The 17,605-nt window shown below is 42.2% G+C and overlaps 1 protein-coding gene across 2 annotated transcripts in view; it reads left to right on the forward strand.

Moving 5' to 3' along the window:
- HAAO (3-hydroxyanthranilate 3,4-dioxygenase) overlaps nucleotides 1-17,118 on the forward strand; it is a 37,246-nt gene extending 20,128 nt beyond the window's left edge. For both annotated transcript variants that reach the window (XM_048508143.1, XM_048508153.1), the window contains 6 exons: nucleotides 1,198-1,287; nucleotides 2,196-2,239; nucleotides 7,271-7,416; nucleotides 8,251-8,319; nucleotides 10,872-10,954; nucleotides 16,911-17,118. In XM_048508143.1, coding sequence (XP_048364100.1) covers nucleotides 1,198-1,287; nucleotides 2,196-2,239; nucleotides 7,271-7,416; nucleotides 8,251-8,319; nucleotides 10,872-10,954; nucleotides 16,911-16,989 — 511 coding nt within the window. In that variant the 3' untranslated portion in view covers nucleotides 16,990-17,118. The remainder of the gene's footprint in view (nucleotides 1-1,197; nucleotides 1,288-2,195; nucleotides 2,240-7,270; nucleotides 7,417-8,250; nucleotides 8,320-10,871; nucleotides 10,955-16,910) is intronic.
- Nucleotides 17,119-17,605: the final 487 nt, after the last annotated feature.

Genomic DNA, 17,605 nt, shown 5'->3' on the forward strand with positions numbered 1-17,605 from the left:
TGGAAAAAGATATTTCAATGGGGTATAGTGCCATAGAGGCCATCTTCCAAAGTGGCCATTTTCTCCAGGTGAACTGACCCCTGTCTCCCTGAAATCAGTTGTAATGCCAGCCACCACCGGGAGATTGACAACCTTACATATTTGAACAGTCAGTTGAACAGTCAGGGAATAAAAGTTTGTCTCAGGACTGTAGGACACTCTTTTCCTAAACCCAAATAGCCTATCTGTAGGCAAATAGGTCTCCCAAAGCTGATCTGGCTCAGTTCCAAGCTGAATTAGCATACTTGGAAACTTTAGTTACTTGACATCACATTTGTCTGTACAATATCAATCAGGTCCCCTGAGAGTTGGCGATACTGACCTGACTTGTGCTGGATCTAACACCTAGTTGGGCCCTAAGATGTTTTTAGATTATGTTGGCATACCTTACATGTGTATGCCTGTGTGTGTAACGTGCTGTCAAGTTGTGCCAACTTATACTGATCCCAGCAAGAGATTTTCAAGGCAAGTGAGATGCGGCGGTGGTTTGGCATTGTCTTTCTTTGCAGAGTTTTCCTTGTTTGGTCTCCTTTCCAAGTGTCAACCCTGCTTACCTTTTGACATCTGACACGGTCAGACTGTACTATGCTGCCTTCCCTCCCATTTTAGCTTATGCAGTTTATTTATTCCTTAACTTCGGGTTAAATAAAATATTTCACTTGTTTTATGCACCATCTCTTTCTAGGCATATTTGTACCATATCACTACAAAAGACACTGTTTATATGAAACAGTGAGTCTAGATGTGAGGTACAATTATGGTAACAAAACACAGCAAATTCTTGATCTTGGATTTTCTATGACAGTGGGTCTTTTGGCACACTATTTATTCTTATACCACAGTCTTTCCTGTGCTACCTGGAAACTAACTTAGCTTGTCCTAACCTCCACTAACTCAAATATTATATCATCAGTGACTGAAAACATGAATTTTCTGCCAACACATACAAAAAACTAAATTTAGTCTGCTATAGAATCAGATTTAAAGTTTCTCAATAGTTGTAAGTTTTATGATGTGTTTGGAACACGAGTGTTGAAATCTAATTCAAAATTTTATTATGCAATTTACTGAGGCACAATATCTGTGGGGAATAACATACTAGCAGCCTTGTATTTTAAGCTGGAATTATTTAATAAGCATTTTTTTCCCTTTTGCCAGATACTATGTTGGAGAATCAACTGATGTTCTTTTTGAAAGATGGTTTTACTGTGATGATCTTGGTACACAACTTATCCCAATAATCCAAGAGTAAGTCTTCTCCATTTCATAGCATATTAAAACTTAAGTTTTATACAATATACTTAAGTTTTAATATGCAATGTGCTCTACAAGCTGTTAATCAAATATAGAGAACTGCAAAGGCAATAGGAAGCTGGCAACACCTATTGAGATCCAACACAGAGTAGTTGCACTAAAGAGACCTGGCATTAACCCCCCCCCCCCTTGCCATGAAGTTCAGTGGATAATTTTAGGCTAGTTGGTCTCTCACATCCTAACCTCCTTCAACAGGTTATTTTAAAGGTTAGTGATGAAAGCAAGCACTCTGTCTGCTGCCCTGAGATCCCTGGAAGAAGGGTGGGATAAAAATGTGACAGTTGTATAGCTAGCAGAGCTACTCATGTTGTACTTATGTGACAACTGGTAATATGCAGGATCTAACTTTGATCACCAGCTGGTAAAAATCAGAGGACATGGAAATGAGGAAATAACTGCCAGATACAGCCTAGGTGTTATTGCATTATCAAGAATTGTACTTTATTAAACAGGCTTCAGAGTTTTTTTGGTTCGGTTTCTGTATTCCAAGAATGCAAAGCTGGGACATGAGGCATTAGGAATATGCAGAGTACTAGATTAGCTATGCTGCAACAGACCAATGGTCCATTTAGCTCAGCATCTTGTTTCCTTCAGTGGTCAGATAGATGACACAGGGAAGTTCACAAGTAGTGCCCACAGTCCTAACCTGCTAACTGCTCTCCAGCATCTGACAATAAGCAGCATTCTTCCTCTGAGGTGCCATTTAGCTATCATGGCTAACAACAAACGACAGCACTAACCTTCACAAATCTGTGTACCAAGGCACACAAGAGGCTTGTATTCTAAACTCTGATTTGCAGTCCCTTTTTTGATGATTCTTAGCTTACTGTTTGTTATTGCAGGTTTTTGAGTTCAAGGCAGTATCAAACTGGAAAACCCGATCCAGGTAATATAAATTAATTTCAGAATCAGGACAAGGAGCCAACCAACCATAATGACGTTTTTAATTGCATTTAGACATCTTTCTCTATTTTAATGCTACTCTAAGTTGGTGCTTCATGAGAAATATTAGCTTTTTCATCTGTGTCCCAAGATCTAAGGGTGTGTCAGACTTAGAATGAAGAAACAGGATGACATGTTATTTTCCAACCTGAATTTAGCAGAGATAGCAGGGCCCCCAGCTTTTCCAAAACACATTTAGCATTGTAACTGAGTCCCAGAATCCTCATTGCTGCCTGAGGGAAGTAGCTGATAGCCCTCCTAACCTTTCGAGAAATTATGAGCATCGCAACCATTTTTAGAGTGGTAAAACATTTTATTAACAAAAAATTGGTTCAAGGTAAACAAAGCGTAAGGCGCAGCATGGGGGTCTGATCTTCTGATCTGTGTACCGGGCAGCACAAGTGCTGTCCCCTAGACACCTAAATTTTTCACAGCATGCCTGCCGATGAAAAATTATACACACACATTGGAGCAGCTGTGAGATTCCGGATGGGCGGTTGCCACTTCCTGAAGACTCTTTTGCTGCCAGGGGCGCAAGCCATATAAGCCCAATAATCCCATATAATTCCATATAAGCCCAACAATATAAGCCCAACCAATGCCTGCCCCGCCACCCCTCCCCACCGGCCAAAGCAGCAGCTGGGCCAGCGGGTGGCGCGAGGCCAGCCCCCCGCCCCCCCCCCACTGGCCGAAGCCAGGAAAAATGCCGCTGTTGTGTCTGGGCCGGCGCGCGGCCTGCCCTGCCAGCCCCACCCCCCAACTGGCTGAAGCTGAAACTGAAAAATGGGGGTTACTCACCAAACGCGTTCCTTGCGGCAAATGGAAAGGTGGGAAGGCCAGGCCCTGACCTAAGTAGGCCCAGCCCCACCTTCCTTGGTGACGTCAGGGCGCCCAGCGTCGCTGCTCGGCGCCCTGAAGCCTGCCAGGCCCACGTTGCCTGGCTAACCTGAAGCCTCGCGAGCTCTTGAGAGCTTGCGAGGCACAGTGGAAGGGGGGAGCCTCACGGAGGGTGTCCCTTCTCCACCAGCAATGGCTGCCACAGTATGTCGCGGCAGCTCTTCTGCAATAATTCTGATTTTATCATTTCTGTCAGAATCTCATTGAGTGCATATAGTCATCATTACTCCTTGTTATTACTTCTTCTCATGCCAATTATTGTGCTGGATGAAGGTAATGCTAAAAGTACAGAAAAGGTGAATATTAGCACAATCAAATTATTTTTCAGGGAAAAAAAATCTTCCTTATTCATATAGCCACAAATATAAAACTCAATAAGGCAGTTTTACATCATGCTGAAGATACTTTTTGAGCTTTTCAGAACTACCACTACTCATTTAAAAAATGTTACACAAAAAGAAGAAATTTTGCTTCCTCAATTTTGTGCTTTCTATGACTGCTTGTTCCAGAAATATGTGCAAAAGGTTGTTTGTGGTTCAGTCTCATAGCAAAATATTAGGAAAGCTTTTAGAGATTACTGTTTCATCAATGCCTCTCTAGACAGTCTCTCTTCTAAGAGTATCACTAAAAAAAGAAGAGGAATAATGAAACCACTAGTCTTGTTTACTCCTAAGTACAAAAGGACCAGGATATTTAAAAACAGAGTGACTCATAGACGCTAATTAAACAAAAACTTGGCAAACAATATAGCTATACCCATTAAACCCAGACCAGTTTAACTCCAACAAGGTTGCTTCCTTATGTGCCCTCCAGCCTTAATCTAAGGACATTTTTCCACAGTGAAATTGCACCCTCGTTAGCACAGGGAAAAACCCAGTGCGATTGAGAGTTCCCCATGGCTCCCGGTACTACAGCATGTCTGCCATGCTGTTGCCCCAGCGCTATCCCAGAGCATTGGCTTTGCTTCGTGAATTTCAAAAACCGCCAAAATGGAGGTTCTTTTCAAATGCCCCTGTGTTGCTCTGATGACTTCTGCTGCCATGAAAAACTCCACGGCAGCAGAACCAGGGGCATTTTCCCAACTTGCCACTCTGGCCTACCCCACCAATCAAGAGGCGCTTGGTTTTCAGACAGAAAAGTGGGGTGCACAGGCACCATTGGGCGACAATTTTCTCATGCATGAGGATTTAGATGGGGAAGGCGGCAATTCTCTCACATGTGCGAGGATTTAGACAAGGGGAAGGTGGAGATTCTCAGCACCTGTTTTGTGCTCAAAACAGGTGCTTTTGGGGAGAGCTTTTGGGGACTTTTAAAAAAATCTGTAATTGATATATCACTTTAGTGTTACAATAGTACAGTGATATATCAGTTACCAATCAGGAATCTTCCCACGTCCTCCAATGGTCTGAGTTGGCTGGTCATGAGAGAATGGAGGCAGGCAAGTACAGGGAATCCCCATGAAGGTACTCCGTTGCTATTACAGTGTTGTTATTTGGTCATGTGCTCTTAGTTATGTGCTCTGCCAGTGTGGTGTAGTGGCTTAGAAAGGTGAACTGTATAGAACCGGGTTTGTTTCCCCACTCCTCCACATGAAGACTGCTGGGTGACCTTGAGCTAGTCACAGTTCTCTCAGCTCACCTACCTCAAAAAGGTATATGTTGTGAGAAGAGGTAGGGAAGGAGTTTATAAGCTGCTTTGAGACTCATTACAGTTGAGAAAAGCAGGGTATAAATCCAAACTCTTCTTTTTCTGCCTACATGAAATCATGACTCAAAGTCTCTTGCCCAGGGGAGGTTCTATGGCTCTCCATCTAAAAAAAATGTCATTGCTGCTGTGGGAAATTCTTTCAAAAGTTAAACAATTACCTATGCCCTTTATATTTCATAATAAAAATATAAACTCACACATTTGGAATGTGGCTAATGTGATTAATTGCAGGGATGCCACTGAGATGCATTACTTCTGCTTCTCATTTTTGGCCATTATTGAAAAAGCACTCAAGAGGCATGCTGTGGAAGTATTTTGTCACTTCTGGAAAATAAAAACATTCTCTTCAATGTCAGTTGAAGACTGGGAGCTAATTGTGTGGGGCACAGACCTGAAGACCTTGCAACAAAATGTGAAATGGCAGCCAGCCTTTTAGTCATCTTTAAAAACCTTAGCAAAAAAGCTTCATTAAATTTAGAAGTGCACTACCTGGTCTTATGTTTCATGTTACTCAGTGAAGTCTCCATAATATTTTTAATATATCACAAGGAGAAAACCAACAGTGGAGCTCAACATATTATATTAATTCAATTGAGTTTTATATGAAAGCAGGATCTGTAGAATTCCTGGGGATTTTATTGGTCTTGTATCCTGCCCTTCTCCAATGGACTCAAGAGAGCTCACAGCGTTTCCATAATATATGACCAAAACCATTTATAACATAACCAGTATAATACCTTTTAAAACAATATAAATACATTTAACAACAATATGACTACATTTAAAAACATTAAAATGGGTGCCAGGCTTGAGGTACCTAGTGGAATGAAGTGGTAGACATGGTATAAATTGGGAATTAAAATTTTATCTCAACCATGATGTCATTATTAATAGAGATGTCCTTCTTCAGAAGTGTTAATAGAAGTGATTGGGGTATTGATTAAGATCAGGACTGTAGTATGAGGAGAGAGGTCTTTAACCCTTTCCCTATTACTGTCATGTTCTTAATGCAAATTGCTCTCTCAACAAACCTGCTTTTTGAATAGAAGCATAGAGGTATCCTTATTATACCTATATACTTATCCCCAGAGTGCACAGAGTGGTCTGAGGTGTGTGTGTGTGTGTGTGTGTGTGTGTGTGTGTGTGTGTGTGTGTGTGTGTGTGTGTGTGTGTGTGTGTGTGTGTGAGAGAGAGAGAGAGAGAGAGAGAGAGAGAGAGAGAGAGATGCCTCAGGAAAATGGCATGGAAGGGGAATTAATCTGCGTGCCCTTGTCATGATCCCAATCCTAATCATACCACAGCAGCTGTTAACGCTTTTGAAAATGCAGAAGTGCAGTAACTGTCATTTCTAGCTTGACCTTCAGTCAGTAGTCTATGAATTATGAATGATCACTATGGAGATAAAGGCCACAGAAGCACTTTGAAGCAGTTATTTTGACATATTTTGGGAACAGCACAAGTAAGCAAGATTTCATAGCTCTCTTTGGAGTATCAGGGGAGCAGTTTTTCAAAAATTTGCTGAAATTTTTCAGAAGCCATTCTGAAATAAGGCATGGGACTCACCAATTACTACTTTAAGCCCTACTCATTTCATCAAGAAGCATGCTTAACTTTCTGCCACTGAATTCAAGGAGTCATTGCTGTGCGTATTTCAACTTTCTTCCAAAGAGACTGGAATAGTATACAGGAAGTCATTCCATTTTAGTCTTATAATAACCTTACAATGTGGCTTAGGCCAGCAACACTTTTCATACCTAAGCAAGTACTTGAACATGCTTCTTTCCAGAGCAGGTCACCACTTCTGTTCCTCTAGCTTTTGTTGAATTGTTCTTAGTTGTACTATACTATATGGAACTTGGTTTGATAAACTAATATCATGCTTATGGTTTTGTAGGTAACTGCAAATTTAGTCTTTGCTATTGTCCATACTATGTTCAATCTTTCAGAAATTCAAAGCTTTGATGTAACAATGATACCAAATGCTGTCTTCTCTGATCAGCTTCCTGATTAGCAGGTACTAGTACAGTGGAACCTTGGTTTTCGCTGGTAATCTGTCCAGCAACCCTCGGCGAAAACCGAAACCGGCGAAAACCAAAGCTATGCTGTTTACACATGTGCTATGCAAACAGCATAGCAAATTTACGCAAAAAGCGTAAATTTATGCAAATGGTGTAGACGAAAACGGAGGCGCCCGGTGAAAACTGAGGCAAAAAAACCAGCTGAGGGCAACTGGCGAAAACTGAAACCGGTGAAAACCGAAGGCAACAATTACTGAGGTTCCACTGTACTCACATCATAAGCAATCATAAATATCATTTTAAAAGGCTTGTAGAAGGAAAACATTATTGAATTTTTTTTGCTCTGTTTGTAGATGACCTTTTGAAAGAAATTCCATTCCCGCTAAATAACGCCAAGGTCATGGATCCCTTTGCCTTGAAAGACTGGTTGAATGATCATCATATTGATATCCAGCAGAATAAATCTTTGGGACTTTTTGGTGATAACTTTGAAACAGAGGTAGAAACTTTGCATTCAGAGTTAGCATGCCATTCAATTTAACTAGTCAGATATTGTCAGTTAAATTCTGTTACTATACCCTTTCCACCCAAAGATCTAAGTACAATTGTAAATTCATCCGCCACTTCTTCCTGGACCTTCTTTATTGTAGAATGCTCTGTGGAGGTCCTAGTGCCTTCCTTATTCTGTCCTCCCCCCCATTTGAGCAAGAAACAGAACAAAATAAAAGAGCTTTCCAACAGGATTAGAAGATGAGAAAACCAAGGCAGCTAAGAGAGGCATCCAGCTGGAAAGAGCCAGGGCTTGTGCAACTTCTTGGCTCTTCATAGAAAAATGCCAGTCTTTATTTATGGAATCTTCTTACACCCCAGCCAAAGAGACTAAAACAAAAGGTCAGAAACTTAAAAGAACCACCAGCATAAAAAGCAACAAGTGATCAAACCCCACACAAATACCATATGCAGCTAAGTAGAATGCAGAGGACACTTGACTGCAACTTCAGATGTTCAACTGTGCCCTTTAAACTTCAGCTGTCCAACTGGGCCCTTTAAAAACTGGCCTAATATAATAGTTGTTATTAAATTATAGATATTTTTGTTCTGAGTCAATGCTTGAAACATTCATGACTATTATTTAACAATATTGGAGCAATATTTAAGCCTCACAATGTATTTTAAATAATATTAGTCCTAGAGGTGCACAGATATAACATGTTCAGCTCTCTTATCCATATTTGACAACACCTTTATGTTAAAGCAAACAATTCCTCATGTTAGAATATCTCTGAAAAACATTGGGATAAATATTGTATGGCTTTTATTAATTCATTTCTAGGTTATAATTTTTGGATCAGGAAAAACTGAAGAGAATGGGAAGGATGCAGATACATGGATATGGCAGATGGTATGTGATTTTTGTTTTCACTGATTATGCTCAGTCTTGTATTTTAATGATACTGAAATAAAAGCAGTCCACTGATATCAACAAAGAGAATCCTTCTGCTATGATTCATTCATTCAGAGGGAGCAAAGTCAGAGAATGTTTTAAGGGGGCAACCAACTCAAAGGAAATGACTGCAGTACTGATACAGGACTTTATGTCTGTCCCAATGACATATATAGCAGCTGTGTTGCAAGTCAGGAAAATAGTATCAGGAATATATATGATAGGAAAATGGTTTAACCTCTGCTTCTCTGCATCACAGTATCAATCTGAATGCATGATTTAAAAAAACAACCAAAAACGAAACTTGGGAACTCATTCATGGAACTCCCAATATCATGCCCAGTTCAGATTTTATTACAAAATGTGATTTTCAAAAGTTCCAAAGACATTTTGAGTTAATGGTTGCAGAATAAATTATTTTAAAATGTAGGCATGAAGACAACATTATCAGAGAGTGATGACTGAACATATACATCATTCTTGATCATGGAAGTTCAACAGTGCAATCCTAAAAATAATTCTTTTTATTTATTTAAGAGATTTATATGCCACCTCTCTTTGCTTGAGGTACTTAATAACTAAACACAATATCACAGTGTGCCCAAATGGGGGCAAGACAGGAATACATATTTTCTGGTGGTTTTGACTTACAGGGATACCAAGACTCCACAGGAATGGGGTAATCTATTACCATAATCCACCCTCATTGGCAAATTTTCCTGCTGACAAGGTCAGCTCTCTAGTCAATGCTCTGGTTGCCCACTGGAATGGGGAAATGACCTAGACAGTTGTACTTATGCATCCTGGGTTAACAAACCCAGGAAGCCACTGAGTTCACTGAGGGGCTGTAGATGATGAAAAGACAGGGGAGATGATGGTGGAGAAAGATTCGGGATGAGCTAGAGCTCATTTGAAAGGCTACATGATGATGGCAAGGAAGAAATACTTTTTTGTCACCCTTGCATCTGCACAATGTACAGCTGTTGAACTCCGGCTACCAGCAGTTCCTAGCAAGGCTGTTGAAGCTGTCAACAGGTGCCTGGAGGTTATTTTAGAATAGATGAGGGCTAACAAGCTGAAACTTAATGCTGACAAAACTGAAGTACAACAGATGGAGGAAAGGTTTAACCCAGGAAATGGGTTATATCCTGTTCCAGATGAGACTGCACTCCCCTCGAAGGAGATGTTTGTAACTATGAGGTGATTCTGGATCTTGTTGGCAAGCAGGCTGTAGCAGTGATCAAGGTGTCTTTCAGCACCTTTGGGTTGCGAGCCAGCTGCTGCCCTTTTTGGACAGAAAATGTCTTTCCACTGCACTGCATGCCATAATAACATCTAGATTGGAATACTGCAGAGCATTCTATTTGTGCCTGCCCTTGAAAACTATCCATAAGCTACAGTTGGTACATAATGCAGTGGCTGAAATATTGATTGGAATGGATTTTAGGGACCATATAACTCCAAATCTTGTTCCCTCTACTAGCTTCAATGTAAACCCTGTACAGCTTGGGACTAACATACCTACTTTCTTCCATACAAACCTGTTCGATCACTGCAGTCTTCCTGAGAGGCCCTGCTTCGGTTGCTCCTACCATCTAAGGCCATACTTGTGGCAAGCTGAGAAATAGTGTCATCCAGCATGACATCAAGACTTTGGAACTCCCTCCCCATGCAGATTCATCTGTCTCTTTATATTGATGTCTTTCTGTACTAGTGAAGACTTTTTTTGCTTTGTCTGACATACCCCCCCCCCCCAATGGTTTTTGGCACTTTTTCTACTGTTTATGTGTTGTTAATTGAATTTTATATTTTAACAGTATTTCAATTATTTAATTTTAATTTTGTGTGTGTGTGTTCACTGCCATGAGGACCCTGATCAGGTGGAAAGGTGGCAATAAAATGTTTTAAATATGTAAATAAATAAAAAATATTGGGGGGAATCATTGTAACCAGGCTGATGCTCCCTTGTCTTTGTCCAGCCGTGTGCAGTTTATTACCTGAGACATAATAAGGAGCATTAGCCCAGATTCCCTGAGCTTACACATCATGCAATGCTACCTCGTCCATCAACTTGAAAGACATTTTCAGATTTTAATAGAATACAAATCTAGGCCTGTACCTTAATGTGCCAAAACCTGTAACATATCTACCAAATAGAATTCAGTGTTTACTGAATGGGAGGCTTGCATATTTTGTAGTCAACTGAGATAAATGCAGTCCACCAGACATGTGGCCAAATGTTTGACAACTATCCTTTTCTTAAGTCCCATTTGGGTGGTTGCTGTACAATGGTAGAGTAACTTTGAAGGCATTGGTGGATCCAGGACTATAACATGTATTATTCCATAACATTTTCTGCAAATTGTGTTGCAGTTTCATTAGAATGCTATGATCAGATTGATAGGTGAAATAATATACAATCTAGTTACTCCTTTGTGAATACTCCTTTTTGTAGTATTGAAGTATGCCCTGAGGAGAATAAAAGTGTATAATTTGTTCCTGCCTTTCAGGAAGGCACATCAGTGGTTACTATAGACAGAAAGTCCTTGACCTTAGCAACTGGAGACAGTCTTCTCATCCCTGTAAAAACTAAGTAAGTATAAAACCATATAATCTATTTGTGGTTGGCTACAGGCTGATATGTCCTTCTCTTCTCTCATAGGTACCGATGAATTATAGTCCTAGCAGCTATTTGATGATATAATAATTAGAAATAGCAACTAGTGGTCCCTCTGTTCAGTTATGATGCTCACCTTAGGCCAGTCATTACCTCCCATGGCCCAAGCAGAGGAGACCAGACTCACTGTTTTGTTAACAGCCTTTCAAAAGGGAAAGGAAATGTGTGTGTGTGTTTGTGTGTGTGTTTGTGTGTTTTTAAATGCATATTTTCTGCTTCAAAATGGGAAAACAAAACTGTGGGATCAGTTTTGAATAGTGAGTGGCAGTTCTAGGAGTTGAGGCTGGTAAGAGATTTATATTTCTTTTGGAGTCTTCAGCTTTAACTTATTTCACAGGGTCATTTGAGGAATGCCAATTTAGTACTGGTAGTACTAAATGGTTAAATGATATGTTCTGTAAATCTATAGTAATCCACATCTTTAACTTATGGTACAAGTTAAATCCCAGGTATGAGATGATGTCATGCATTTGTACTATTACAATTCACTACGGATAATGCCATGGGAAAACCACCACTGCTGCCTTGGAATAGTTGCACCTCTAGTCTTCTGGGCAGGGAAGCACGAAACGACACCACAAGGAAAGAAGGCAACAGTGTGGTCTTAACTATATGTCATAGTAGCTAAATGCACAGATTCTCCACATCCTGTCCAGATGCCACAAAAAATTATTTGGTTTTTCCCATTTATGTAATTCCCTTTGGCAGACTGACCACCTGTGTTTCAGATTTAATCTGTCAGTATATTTGGAGGTTGGCTGAGTCTAATTCAGTAAAGAGGGACTGATGCCTCAAAATTTGATTAGTGTAAGATGTGTTGAATCCTGCAATATATTGGTCCACTCAAACCCCAGACAGGATGTTCATCCACAGTCATAGCAATCTGGTCTAATGACTGCAACATAACACTTCCTCAGATTTTGGGAAATTTCTATATAACTGATACTTCAATTAAACAAGAATGTCCACTGTAAATCTGTTTTATTGTATCCAGTGTAACATTTATTAGTAATTATATTCTGAGCAGGAGGAAAGCAGCAGGAGAGGAGAGAGGGAGATGTATTTGGTAACAGCACAGAAGCATTCAGCATACTTAAAATGTCATGTAACATTATTAACAATCAGTGAATGAAGAAGGGGGAAACACAATATTATCTGGCAATGAATGCAGTGAGTCAATCCTCAGCAAATGAAGAGCCATATTTGCAATTACCATCAATCAAAAGAACCACAGTTTCTCCTGGGCATCACCCCCACCAAACACACATATGCAATCTATATATCTATGTGGAGGTTTACCCATGGATACTTATATCTGCCAGTTTAGCCCACATACATAGAACTGAGATTTTTTTCCAAAGTGAAGCCGGGGGCGGGCACCCTCCAAATCTGACAAGAAATACATTGGAGAATTTCATTCCCCCCAAAACCAATAGGACTGTTTGAGCATGCACAGCTCATATATGTCTGTACAGCTGAGATGACAAATCTGTAGATGGGTGGGGAAGGAGTAGCCATAGCCATTGAAGAAGCCAGACATACAACTGGATGGGCCAAAAAGGGAGTGAAAAAGCTTGGTAGTGGGGGAAACAGCTAGCAGAGCTGCCAAAGAAGCAAAGCAGGTGGAGAGGAGCAGATTAATTGCCACCAGGGAACAGGGTAGGCAGCCAGGTGAGTGACCAGAGAGTTTCTGAAAAGGCTAAATGAGCAACTATTTTTAAACCCCTCCCCCTAGCAAGGATGGGGAAGTCTTAGAACAAATGCTAGCCAGGAAGATGCAAATATTGCTATCAGAGGGAAGAGACTGCGGCATCTGCAGAAAGGAAGCTTAAACAACTTGAAAGAACACAGTACAACTTTATTGTGGTAAATTAATTAGCCATAGCCATTAAAATTTTGTTGGCATAAGGAACAAAAGCATAAGGCACAGCATGGGGGTCTGATCCATGTGCTGGACAGCTCGAAAGCTGTCCCCCCAGCACCCGCTTTCCTCAAATCCGCCTGTTTGCGGAAAAAAAACCATTGCGGGAAAAAAACCATTGCAGCAAAGAGGGGAAATTCCAGATGGGCGGTGGGTCACTGCCTGAAGATTCCCCGTTGCTGGGGGTGCAAGCCAGCTCAGCCCACACCTGGAAGTCTTGACCCATGGCTTGCTCCACCCCAAACCTTGTAAGGAGGTTCCACAAAATGGGTTAGCATGCAACTTACCCCGCACAAAGGATCTGTTCCCCATGCGCAACCTGCCAAAGGAACTGGGTGAAGCCATTCTCCCGTCAAATACTTCAACCCCTAAGCCAACAGTACAACTCAGCCCACAGGCTATGTAGCCAAAGAGCCATGCCCCAGTCCAACAGTGTGCCCCATCCCCATGGTATAACGCCACAAGTCTGTGTGAAATGTCCCTGTGTCATATGCATTTGCCCCTGTGCACTAGAATCCAGTGAGATACCGTCTTCTGCCTGGCCAAGTCCACCAGTTCAGGGGCAATGACCCCATGCCATGAGCACCCCTCCAGGAGTATAGACCAGAAGATGGTCATTCTGGGCAAAAGGTCCCTAATGCTCCCTAAGTCCTCCAACATTGCTTGCAGAAGGGCAATATGTCTGGTATTAGGCAAGTCATTTTCCCCAAGGTGGATGACTAGGACATGGGGAGGACTCCGCTGTCTCAGTCTTCTCCTCAAAAGTGGCAGCATCCCTCTGATGCCCGCCCACGATATTCAAACTCCATCCGATATTCAAACTATTGACCTGGTTGCCACCTTTGTTACTCACAGACAAGGTTTCCCCACCCACCCTGGACACTCCAACAGATATATACTCCACTTGCTTTCCCAACATCAGATCCTCTGAAGATGCCAGCCACAGATGCAGGCGAAACGTCAGGAGAGAATGCTGCTAGAACACGGCCATACAGCCCGGAAACCACACAGCACCCAAGTGATTCTGGCCGTGAAAGCCTTCGACAATACAGCTAACAATTGCTTTAAGAGGTCCTATGTGATAGGGTGATGGCCATACTGCTTTTTAGCTGCAGCCCATGTCCACCTCTTGATGGCTTGGCAGCCCAAAAAGGAGTGGGAAGGGTCTGGGCGGCCAGAAGCCTTGCAGAAGAATGACACAGCTGCTGGAAACAAATGAGATGTCTTAGCTGAATGGCCGGTGCATTAAAGATGGTCCAAGTAATGCAGGATAGCTGTCTCGTGGAAAGCTGTGAAGAACTGGCTCAGGCAAACCTTCTACAAGTCCAGGAAACTCTGCAGCACTCTGTGGTGTGCATGCTGAGTAGAAAAAGCTAGGGATTCTAAAACCCCCAGAGCTACCCGAAGCTGCCAAGGTTCCAGAGTTTGCATGGAAATGGCTCCGGGTGGACCTTGGCCTCGGGAGCCAAGGCTAGAAACCTCTCCACCTGGGAGTGAGACACAGCGTCCACTATTTCATTGTTCAGACCTGGAACATGCTGAGCAGAAAAATATATGCTATTTATCAGACAAAAGGTTACAAACTGCCTGACCAAGTGCATCATCCACTCAGAGTGAGAAGACTGCTTCTTAATAACTGTCCTGCCCCCACAGAAGCCTTTATTATTTTCATTAATTATCAGTTTCCCATAGATAGCATGGGTATAGTCCTCTATAATCTCTAAAGGGAGGGAATTTTAGTTAGCCCCTGTCCTTTTAAGAAGTTTCCCAAGAAGCAGTCTTTTTTTATTACCTAGTAATCCCCCTGTTCAGTTAGTTCAGTTCCGTACAAGTGCCCAGGGAGTCAGGAGGCAGTAGTATTTTGTCACGTAAAAGGTGTAAAGACAGCATAAAGTTGAGGTTTACAGGGAATAGTAGCCATATGAAGACTCAAGGAACTTAAAAAGTGGACTTTCCTGGAAGCAGTCAAAGAAAGAACAACAGTCTACAGCTTCTACTGTCCAGTCAAGCAAGTACTTTATTTTAGACAGACTCCGGGAGGAGTTAGGGTCTCCATTCTTCTAAATATTAAATCTTTGTATGAACTGTTAAACCTTGCTTGTGACTCTCCCACTCTGTTCTGGCCAGGCACAGGGGACCTGAAACAATTTTGCTTGGGGAACAGAACAATGACGCTCACTACTAACATCTGTTAGCTCCCATTGGAAACAATGGGGGATGGGAACACCCCCTTTGGGGGGGTCCATAACTTTGCCCCCCCAAATCAAACTTCACCAAACTTGGGTGGTATCATCAGGACAGTCTCCAGATGATACCCTGAAATTGTGGTGCCATTAGCTTTAAAAATGTGCCCCCTACAGGCTGAAACGTGAAAAAACACCAAAAACAACAACAACAAAAAAGCCCAAATACCATGCATTCAGATTCGTTCATATTCGGGCAGCGCATATTCAGACAATTTTTTGCCTGAATTTGCCCAGATTCAGGCCGAATCTGGTATTTGTTGCACCCAAATCTCCAAGCCTCCTCTGGACTGAGCACCAATTTCTTGACTGTTACCAGACTCTTTAGCACCTCCAAGCATCCACTGACTTAGAAATGGAGAAAGGGAATTGGGTGTAATTTAATGGTGATGCTTTATTTCAATCTCCTTAAGTAGTCTCAGCTGTAATGTACAATAAGGTATGTACTATAATAAGAAGGCCTATTGGAAACCATGGGAACTCCCTAAAGGCCCAGTAAAATTAATGGGAGCAATAAATACCAATTAATTTGAATGGGCTCCATTCTCTTGGGGCCGAGAGACAGGGGCCAGGCCACCTGGGGAGCCAGCCAGGCTCCGCCCCAGCCAGGCTCTGCCCCCCAGCTGGAGCCCCAACTGCGTGGAGCAGCCAGCCAACCAGTGAGGCCCCACCCACCCCCACCCCAGCTGGAGCCTGACCTGTACGTTGGCTGCAGCCTGGGCTGCGCAGCGTCAGCTCAGGTAAGTGGATACAGGGGGTGTAGCTACCATGGGACGCTGGTGGTGTGGGGGGCAGGGGGCGTAGCTACCATAGGGCACAGGGGCATGGGAGTGTGTTAGTACCATGGCATGTGGGGCACATGGGGGGCGCCATTTTACCCCGGGCATCATTTTGACCCGCTACACCTCTGGGGTGGGAGAATGAAAGAGAGAAAGACTGAGACAAGATGGGGAAAAAGATGAATCTAAGGTGGGGATGACATGGCCATACTCACAAGTTTCCCCTATGTCTAATATAACAAATAATATTAAATATATAATGATAACCTTTTAAACTACCGAGCACTTCTAAGCATGTTTTGCTTCCTTACCATTATTCTCCACCTTAATCTCCCCTTGTGTACCTAGAGTGAGGGGAAGTGGATTTCCTCATTACCTCCCTGCTCTCTCATCAACAAAGAATACCTATGAGAAAAGGGGAGTAAAATTACTACCACCCTGACCTTTTCCTAGGTGGTTCCTGAGTGATGATTTTGGTCTCTACTCCTGGTTTTCTTTCCTCCATACAGCTTCCAATGTGTGAGGATAGGAGTATAAAGACTGTGGGGAAGGGGTGGGGTATGTGTTGGAGAGGATGCACCTTTATAATCATCACTAGCGCACAGCTCAGGGGGACTTATAGCTTACTTGTTCTCTTGTCCCCGCATTAACAACCACAATCCCCTAGTGGACCAGCTCTGTTAACTTACCGATATTCTCGGAACATGAAGTTAGTGCTACATTGGAAAATGGTGGTCACATTAGTCACAGCTCCTGAGCAGCTGAATGAGTATCATTGACATACAAACTAAAATGATTAACAGAGCAGGTTTTTAAAATAGTCTTACCAATCTTGTCTTATTTGATATTGTATTTTAATGTATTGTGCTATGTATTTGATTCAGTTATGAATATTCTAACAATTTGTGGTGCTGTTATGTATTTTTAAGGTTTCATTGGAAAAGAGCAGAAGGTTCCATTGCTCTTCATGTTGTTCAGGATCCACAACAGAAAAGACCCTATGCCTGAATTCTATACATTGCTGACCAGATAGATAAACCAGCTTCTTAATAAAAAAAATGTCAACTTTGTCATTTTACAAAAGTGACAGTTAACACAGTGATCAATAAAAACCTGGGATGTTCACCAAGAAAAAAATGTTATAGACTGATTATGCATGGGACGCTTACCTTGGGAGTATTCCTTGCATAGTGGGCTTGCACTGGGCTCTCCTCGAGTTTTTATGTTTACCTGTGAAGAGGCAGCCCACAGTCTGCATCACAGTCTGCATCACACTGCATCTCCTCCCAGTTCTCTTAGAGTTGATATTCTCTCCCCCTCCCCTCCTTCCCCCCTAACACTCTGTCTTGTTTTAAAATAAACACTTGTCCACTTGCATGTGGGGTTGGATATTGCCCCTTCTTTTTATTTTTGCAGTTTGCAGAAGCTCTGATTGGTGAGTGGGGGTGCTCTGGCCAGCATCCCCTTTCCCTGGGTGTCTTTGCCATTCTGCAGAGTGCTGCTTATCCTGCCAGGGAGAAAGAAGCCAACCTGCCTGAGTGCTGGAGACAACTGGTGCTGGAGAGTGGAGCAGGCTGCTAGGCATCACAGGGTGCCTAGGTTTGAGAAAGTCTTCCAATCTGGA

This window comes from Sphaerodactylus townsendi, linkage group LG01, assembly GCF_021028975.2.
Source record: "Sphaerodactylus townsendi isolate TG3544 linkage group LG01, MPM_Stown_v2.3, whole genome shotgun sequence".
Lineage (NCBI taxonomy): Eukaryota > Metazoa > Chordata > Lepidosauria > Squamata > Sphaerodactylidae > Sphaerodactylus > Sphaerodactylus townsendi.